At 55.4% G+C, this 8,415-nt stretch overlaps 3 protein-coding genes across 3 annotated transcripts in view; 1 reads left to right on the forward strand and 2 right to left on the reverse strand.

Moving 5' to 3' along the window:
• ETH_00020770 (phosphatidylserine synthase, putative) overlaps positions 1–956 on the reverse strand; it is a gene marked incomplete at both ends in the record, with an annotated part of 2,163 nt that extends 1,207 nt beyond the window's left edge. Inside the window, one exon of the mRNA XM_013377702.1 lies at positions 112–956. Coding sequence (XP_013233156.1) covers positions 112–956 — 845 coding nt within the window. The remainder of the gene's footprint in view (positions 1–111) is intronic.
• A 1,936-nt stretch (positions 957–2,892) lies between these two features.
• Positions 2,893–8,037, reverse strand: ETH_00020775 (uncharacterized protein; the record flags this gene model as incomplete). The annotated part of the gene is made up of 9 exons (XM_013377703.1): positions 2,893–3,217; positions 3,583–3,710; positions 4,032–4,197; positions 4,857–4,978; positions 5,177–5,275; positions 5,559–6,001; positions 6,293–6,429; positions 7,251–7,377; positions 7,968–8,037. The coding sequence occupies 9 exons, from the start codon at positions 8,035–8,037 to the stop codon at positions 2,893–2,895; spliced, it is 1,617 nt and encodes a 538-aa protein (XP_013233157.1).
• Positions 8,038–8,131: 94 nt separating this feature from the next.
• Positions 8,132–8,386, forward strand: ETH_00020780 (uncharacterized protein; the record flags this gene model as incomplete). Its single annotated transcript, XM_013377704.1, has 1 exon — positions 8,132–8,386. One exon carries the CDS (start codon positions 8,132–8,134, stop codon positions 8,384–8,386), a length of 255 nt encoding a protein of 84 aa, XP_013233158.1.
• Between the last annotated feature and the right edge of the window lie 29 nt (positions 8,387–8,415).

The following is an 8,415-nucleotide window of genomic DNA, read 5'->3' on the forward strand; positions in this document are numbered from 1 at the left end:
TCCCGCCGCGGCGGGGGGCCCCCCCCCGCGCAGGGGGCCCCCCCCGCGCCCGCGGCGAGCCAGTCGCGCGGCGCCGCGCGGGCGACGCGCAGCGCAGCCGCCGCCGCGAACATCCCCAGCAGGTTCGACAGAACCGCGTCCAGCACCACGCTGTCCCACCAGCACTCCTGGAACTCGGGCAGCAGCCAGTGCAGCGAAGCCTCTGCGGCCTCGAAAAGCAGGGAGAGCGCGAGGGCGCAGGGCCAGCTGCGGTAGAGGCTCATCTTGAGGAACCAGCCGAGGGCGTGGCTGGCGAACCAGGGCGAGCGCAGCTGGCGCAGCAGCGTGCTGCGGCGCAGCGAGCAGTCGAGGATGAGCGTGCCGGTGAAGACGTTGCCGCCGCTGCAGCAGCCGGGCAGCAGCAGCTGCAGCAGTTCGCGGCAGAGCCGCGCGGGCAGCGCCAGCAGCAGCAGCAGCAGCAGCAGGTAGCACGCGCCCGCGCCGTGCACCGCGCTCCACGCCAGCGCCTGCTGCGCCTGCGGCTGCTGCACCTGCGCCTGCTGCAGCAGGAAGGCGAGGTAGAGGCACAGCGGCAGCGCCGTCGAGCCCAGGCTCCGCAGCAGCAGCGCCCGCAGCTCCTGCTGCTGCGCCGCCGGCAGCGCCGCCACCGACAGCCCCTGCGCCGCCGGCCCCCAGCTCGCCAGCAGCGGCGGCAGCGCGCCCGCCAGCAGCAGCAGCAGCCCCGCCCCCGCCCCGACGCTCCCCAGCCCCCACCCCGGGGGGCCCCCTGCCCGCCCGCGGGGGGCCCCCGAGGCCCCCCCGCCCGACGCGGCCGCAGCGGCCGCCCCCTCCGCAGCAGCAGCGGCGGCCGCCGCCGCGGGGCGCCAGGCAGCGGCCCACAGACGCCCCCACGGCGACAGCGCCGCGGGGGCCCCGCCGGGCCCCCCCGTCGGCGCCTGCCCGCGGCTCACCCGCATTGAAGAGGGGCCCCCCGAGACACTCGCACTCCCCAAATGTTCCCAACTATGGAAATCGCTGCTGACTGGCGCCTTTAACAGCCACACACAGCTCCAGCGGCCCCGCGCCGCCGCCCGCTTGCGACTGCTGCACTGCCTGCCGAAACGGCCAGCGGGAGCTGCATGCTTTCTCTCCAACCCCCCGAGCTTTATGCTTTCAAACTTTCCCTTTTAATTCTTATTTCTCTCCAAAAGCCCTTTTTTCAACCCCGGTTCCACGCAAAAGAACCCCGACCCGCCGCGCAGCCAACGCCGCAACCCCTGTCGGCGCATGCGCCGGCTGTACCTACAGCTCGCAGCCCGCGCCCCAAACCCAAATTCTGCAACTCCCCCTCCACTTCATTTCTATTTCGATTTCTTTTCTTTTCCGCTTCCCTTTTTACTCCCCAACAACGCATTCACAAACAGACTCCGGCCCTCCCACTCAGAAACCAGCCAGCGGGCCACACCCAGAGCACCGCCAGCAGCAGCAGCAGCAGCCACGCGCCCTCGGGGGCCTCCCGCTGCTGCTGCGGCGCCCGCTCCCGCTGCAGCAGATGCTGCCGGGCTTTTTTTGCTTCCTTCTCAGCAGCAAAGCAGCAACACCTAAGCAGCAGCAGCACAGCAGCAGCACCCGGCAGCCCTGCTGCGCCTCCATCACCACAGCGGGGACGGCGAGCAGCACCAGACCGCCTCCGAAACTCTCTTGCTGCAGCTGCTTCCTAGCAGCAGCAGCGCCGCGACAATAACAGCTCCGAGAGGCTCTAAACTGCTATATTTCTGATGCTGCTGCTGCTGCTGCTGCTGGGGAACCCCTGGAGGGCCTCCTCAGCTGCCCTCAAAACTGCACTTTGCGGCACTTCGAGCTGCAGCTGCGCTGCAGCTGCTGCACAACAGAGCGGCCCTTAGTGGGGCCTTTTGCTGCAGAGGCAGCAGCAGATTCAATGAACAGCAGCAACAGCACACTAACAGAGCAGCAACCGCAGCAGCAGCAGCTCAAGTGAGCAGCGACACTACCAGTAACAGCAGCCAGACAGTAACAGCAGCAGCGTAACTCTAGGCAGAAACAGCAGCAGATTAACTAGGCAGAAACAGCAGCAGCAGCAGCAGCACAGGCTCAAGTAAGCAGCAGCAGCAGCAGCAGCAGCAGTGAAGCCCGCGCTGCTCAGCTCTAGAAATTAAACCTTAAAAGGTTTAAAATGAAACGGAAAAGAAATCCGAAATACCCTAAGAGCCGCTGCCCTGACAGCAACACTGCAACAAACACCTGCCCAAGCCCCCCAATAAATGCATGCATGCGAGTTGCATGCATGCACGCGCATGCATGCACGCGCATGCACGCAGTGTGGGGCTGCACTGCCCTAAAAGCCAAGGAGCAGCGGCAGCTCATTTGACCTCAGAGAACAAAATACAATAACCCGACGCGCTGCAGCAGCGCCACTATTGCATGCATGCATGCACGCGTGCATGCATGCATGCAGGCATGCAGTACCTTTGCATGCAAGGAGTCCCTAAGTAATTGACTTTTGAATTCTTTTCACTGGTTTGCAAAAGGCCTCTTTGGCCTCGCTGCCCCAGTGTCCCAGTGCCCCGGCCAGCGGGGCTGCACTAGCTTTTGAGAAATGGAGAAATGTTTGGGAAAGTATTTATTTATAAATGAAGAAATAAATAAATATAAATAATAAACAGTTGTGCACAAATGTATATGCATAAATGCATACAAATAACAAGGTCTAGTGTTGACTGCATGCGGACAAGACCTGCACAGACACCCCGAGGTGCGCAGACACCTCAGACACCTCGGGGTGTACAGACACCCCAGGGTGTCCGGCGCGCTGCGTTCTTCGTTCGGCGCCGCGCAGGGGCTCCTTGAAAGGAAATAAATGAAAATAATCCTTTAAATGTCAAATTAAAAGTCTTAAAGACGGGACAAACGCCTCAAATAGCCTCCATCTTCTTCAATTTGGTCCCAGGCAACGGCCCCGCGGGCGCCTGGGTGGCGCACGAGGCGCACGCCGTCCGGCTCCAGGTAGCTGCTGCTGCTGCTGCTGCTGCTGCTGCAGTCCCGCTGCTGCTGCTGCTGCTTCAGGATCAACGGGGTCCGGTCTTGGGCCCCCTCGTCCGACAAAAAACGAAAACCCTGAGACCCCTGCTGCTGCGCTTCAGCAGCTAAAGCCCTCGCCTCGTCTGCTGCATAAGTCTTTGCTGCTGCCAGCAGCGCAGCAGCACTCAGCAGCCACAGGCTGCAGCACCCAGCCACACAGCCAAACGAAACCCTAAACCCTAAACCCTAAAAGCGAAACCACGCCTAACCATCCGACAAAAACCCCCTACAGTTTAGGGATTTTGCGGTGGCTTTAAAGTCTGGCGAAAAAGAGAGTCTGGGTGCGAGGGTTTAGGGTTTAGGGTTTAGAGTTAGGGTTTAGGGTTCAGACTTAGGGTTTAGGGTTTAGAGTTAGGGTTTAGGGTTTAGCGTGTAAGCCGAAACAAACAACAAACAGCAACCGGGGTATCGAGCGTTGCGTTAAACGCCCAACGCTCGCAGCTGAGCGCCTAGGGTTTATTAGGGTTGAGGGTTTAGGGTTTAGGGTTTAGGGTTTGGGCTGACCTCATGGAGAGTTGAAAGGCCACTGCCCGAGACCCCACAAGGGCCCCCAAAAAAGAAGCCACAACAGTTCCGAGGGCTTTTGAAACATCATCTAAGACTGAGTAAATTGCGCAGATGGTGCCCCTCACCTGCAACACACCCCGCAAACCCTAAACCCTAAACCCTAAACCCTACACCCTAAACCCTGACAGGCCCTGATGGTTCCTAATAAACGCTCATAAACCCTTGAAAGGCTTAATGAACACTAGAAAATCCCGATAGACTCTGATTAACCCTAAACCCTAAACCGGCGGAAACCCTCGTAAACCCTCATAAACCCTCATAATCCCTAAGCAAGCCACAAGCATTCAAAAAAGAATTCATTCTCGTCGAACTTACGCGTTCGGCCTTTATTTAACACTTATGTGCAGGGGCTAGTGCTTAGGGTTTAGGGTTTAGGGTTTGCAGACCTCGGCTGTGTTGACGTTGAGCAGCACAGCCCCAATGTTGGCCGTGGGCAAAGTGGAGCCAAAGGCAGCAACCAGCAGCAGCAGCAGCAGCAGCAGCAGCGCGGGGCCTTGTGGGGCTTTCCCGACAACCGCGGGGAACGCAAAGATCAGCACGCAAGGCAGGCAGCTGCAGCAGCAGCAGCAGCAACACAGAAACCCTAAACCCTAAACCCTAAACCCTAAGCCGCAAAACTAGCAGCCAGCTCCAGCTCAAAAGCCACAACGCACAATCAAGCCATGAAAAGAAAAGCAAGACTAATGAAACAAACACGGCCCCACTGCTTGCATGCATGCATGATATTGCATAAATGCGTGCATGCATGCATGTACTTGGGCCCAATATCCAGTACACTGGATAAATGTATATAAATATTTATATATATAGCCTCTACAGCAGGCCATGGGCAAAAGTAAGGCGTGCGGTGTACGTACACCCCATGGGCGCGCTGCATGCATGACACCTCTTTGAGGTGCATTTTAATCATTTTTTTAAAATTTTCAACATTTACACAATTTCAGTCGAATTAGAGCGCATGCAGGGCCTTTTAAACGACAAAAAACGCCATTTTGTCCTTTAAAATTCATTAAAATGATTTTTTGTTTTGCACTAAATGCACCCTGTCTGCGTCGGGGTGTACAGACACCAAACTGCGGTGTCCCAGGTCCAGTGTCTGTACACCAACTCGCGCTCTGCTCGGCTCTAATTAACTAACAAATTAATTAATATATTAATTAATTAAATTAATTTATTAGTTTATTAATTAAATAAAACTCAAAAAGACCTACCGAAGTAAACAAGTAAATGCACAAAACCTCAGCAGCCGACCGCCGCTGTGGGCGTAGAGGTGACCCCCAATAAGGCCCCCCACAATCATGCCGCAGAAGGAAGCTGCAGCAACAGCAACAATCTGAGCAGCAGCAGCAGCAGCAGAAACAGCAGCAGCAGCACAAGCAGCAGCAGAGGCAGGAAAGGCGTAGGATAACAACACGGGCTCAAACCCTAAACCCTAAACCCTAAACCCTAAAACGTGGGAAAGCCCCTTGAGTCCCCTTTTCGGGCTGCAGCTGCAGCAGCTGAGCTGTACAGACACCCCGGCGCGTCTCACTGCTGCCATTGCCACGCTGTCGGAAAGTCCGACATCAGTTCTTAAAAAGTCATGCAAGTAAACCACCAGCACCCCCCACGGCACGTTCCCCGGAAACGCCTGAAGCAGACGGCCACAAGCAGCAGCAGCAGCAGCAGCAGCGAATGTCCGAGCCACAAATGCAGCGGCAGCGGCAGCAGCAGCAGCAGCAGCAGCAGCAGCGTCCCGCAAGCCCGGACTGCCACCGTGCAGCATAAGCAGCAGCCACAGCAGCAGCAGCACCAAGCAGTATGAGTGGAGTCCCGGAAATGCATCCTCATCATCAGCAGCAACTGCAGCAGCAACAGCAACAGCAGCAGCAGCAGCAGCAGCAGGAAGAGCATGCATGAGGCGACGGGCGTACCTGGACCAGCATGAGCAAGTTGGTTTTGGACTGGACCATTCTTTTGAGTGCCTGGAGGCTGAGTTCCTGTTGGGGTTTGTTGTGGGCGTGCGAGCGCGCAGCAGCAGCAGCGGGCGTGGCAGCAGCAGCAGCAGCAGCAGCAGCAGCAGCAGCAGCAGGCGCCGGGGCGCCGCGCCGCGCGTTCGCGAGCTGGTAAAAACGGGCCATGAACAGCAGCGGAAAGGCCAGCACTAGGAAGGCCCAGCGCCAGTCCAAAACCCCCAAAAGTGCTGCCAAAAACTGGCCAAAGAAGACCCCACAACCCGCAGCTCCCAGCAGCAGCGCCGAGGCCCCCGCCCGCAGCGGTGGTCCGAACCAGTGGCCCACTAGGGAGGAGGCCAGCGGCGGCAGGCCGCCCCCCGCCAGCCCCGACAGCAGCCGCAGCGCCGCCAGCTGCCAGTACCCTGCAGCAGCAGCAGCAGCAGCAGCAAGGAGGCCTGCGGCGACGGGAGAGGCCGGGAAGGGCTGCGAGGGGAGTTGTGGAGGCAGCAGCAGCAGCAGCAAAGCAGCAACGGCCGCAGGGATGCGGCGGCAGCAACAGCAGACGCAGGAATGCAGCAGCAGCAGCAGTAGCAGCAGACACAGAACTGCAGCTGCAGCAGCAGCAGCAACAGCAGCAGTCACAGAACTACAGCAACAGCAGCAGCAGCGCCACAACTACAGCAGCCGCAGCAGCAGCAGCAGCAGCAGCAGACTTGTGACGAAGAAGGTGAGGAGGGAAGAAAGGCCAATGAGCAGCAGCAAAAAAGCCACGAGAGAGTTGGGCTCAAAAAGACCCCCAAAGAGCCCCACAGCCAAAGCCCCCACGCAGCCTGGGAGGTAGTACAAAAACCTGAACAGAAATAAATAAATAAACAAATAAAATAATAAATAAATAAATAAAAGTATTTTGTCTATTTTTAATTTAATTACTATATTTGTTCTATTTTATGTATGTTATTCAGAATAAAAAAACAGTAGTTGAAAAAGAATGGCCAAAAAAGGCCAAAAAGTGATCCAAAGAAGTTCAAAAAAAAATAAAAAGGGCAAAAAAGAAATTCAAGTAAATATCAAAAAAGAGAAAAAGGGAAAAAAGAAGTTCAAAAAGGTCAAAAAGAAGACCAAAAAAGATAGAAAATGAAAAGAAAAAAGATCAAACAAGAAAAGAAAAAAGATCTTAAGAGAGACCCAAAAGGGTTCGAAAGAGAATCCAAATGGGGCCAAAAACGAGTTCTAGAAAGCCCAAAAAAGTCCAAAAAAGCCACAAAAGAGTTCAAAAAGAGTTCAAAAGGAATTAAAAAAGAAATTCAAAAAAGATTTCAAAAAGAGTTCAAATAGAGCTCAAATAGAGTCCAAAAAGAGTTCAAAAAAGGCGCAGAAGGAGCCTTAAAAGAAGTTCAAGGAAGAGTCCAAAAAGGAGTCCAAAAGAGAATCCAAAAGGAGTCCAAAAAGAGTCAAAAAAGACTTCAAAAGGACTCAAAAAAGAACCGAAACGGAACGAGGGAAGAATGAAAAAAGAGCTCTAAACGAGCCAAAAAGGAGTTGAAAGGAAGCTAAAAAGAAGAACCAAAAAAGGAGTCAAAAAGGACTTCAAAAGGAGTCCAAAAAGAGCCCAAAAAGAACAAAAAAAGAGCCAAAAAGAGCCAAAAAAGAAGGAAAGAAACAAAGATTTACGCAAGTTCTCCCCCAACGCGAATGTCTCTTTCCGTTTCGGAGAAATTAAAAGTCTTCGCAACTCTCGAGAGATTCGGCGCAAGTGCGTTTTGGCTGCCGAAGGCCACTGCCACAGCAAGCACCAAAACTGCAGCAAGCAGCAAAAAAAAGATTTTAAAATCCAAATTTGAAGACTTTTCAAACGCCAATTCGCATTAGATGATCTTCAGGAGATTTCACGATTCAAAAATCAACGAAAACGAAAAAAAACCAACAAAAACGACGAAAATGAGCTCGAAACAAGCTGCAGCAGCAGCAGCAGCAGCAGATACAGCAGCAGCAGCAACAGATCCGGCTGCAGCAGCAGTAGCGGCAGCAGAACCATATGCAGCAGCAGATCCAGCAGCAGCAGCAGCAGCAGCAGATCTAGCCGGAGCAGCGGCAGATCTAGCTGCGACAGCAGCAGATCTAGCTAGCTGTAGCAGCAGCAGACCTAGCTGCAGCAGCAGCAATTCGAATTTGCTGCTTGTGAAGGCTCCCAAGCAGCAGCACGAGCAGCAGCAGCAGCAGCAACACCACCAATAGCAGCAGCAGCAGCAACAACACCACCAGTGGCAGCAGCAGCAGGACCTGAACCAGCAGCAGCAGCAGCACCCCCACCAGCATCACCACCATCATCACCAGCAGCAGCAGCAACAGCAGCATCACCCTCAGCACCAGCAGCAACAGCAGCATCACCCTCAGCAGCAGCAGCAACAACAGCAGCAGCAGCAGCAGTCCGTTTGTTGCTGCAGTTTGGCTTCCCCATGCTGCTTGCAGCTAGCTGAGAGGCCCAGTCTTCAGGTGTACGATGAGCTCCTCTGCAGCTTTTCGGTTTTCTGCGCTGATGGGGGCAGAAGAAGATGCTGCTGAGGGTCCGCTGGTCGCGCTGCAGCAGCAGCAGCAGCAGCAGGAGGTGCAGCAGCAGCAGCAGCAGGAGGGGCTCGCGTGCGGCGCCGCGGCAGCAGCAGCAGCAGCAGGCAGCTGCGACTTTGCAGCAGCAAGAATGGACTCGTTTTCGACGCAGTCGTTTGCTGCTGAGCAGCAGCAAACCGAAAGTGAAGAAGATGATTGGAGTCTTCAAGACGCAGCAGAGGAGGGGGAGGCTGCTCCCCTAGCTGCTGCTGCTGCTGCTGCTGCTGCTGCT

This window comes from Eimeria tenella, genomic scaffold, assembly GCF_000499545.2.
Source record: "Eimeria tenella Houghton genomic scaffold, Eth_scaff6, whole genome shotgun sequence".
In the NCBI taxonomy this organism is placed as follows: Eukaryota; Apicomplexa; class Conoidasida; order Eucoccidiorida; family Eimeriidae; genus Eimeria; species Eimeria tenella.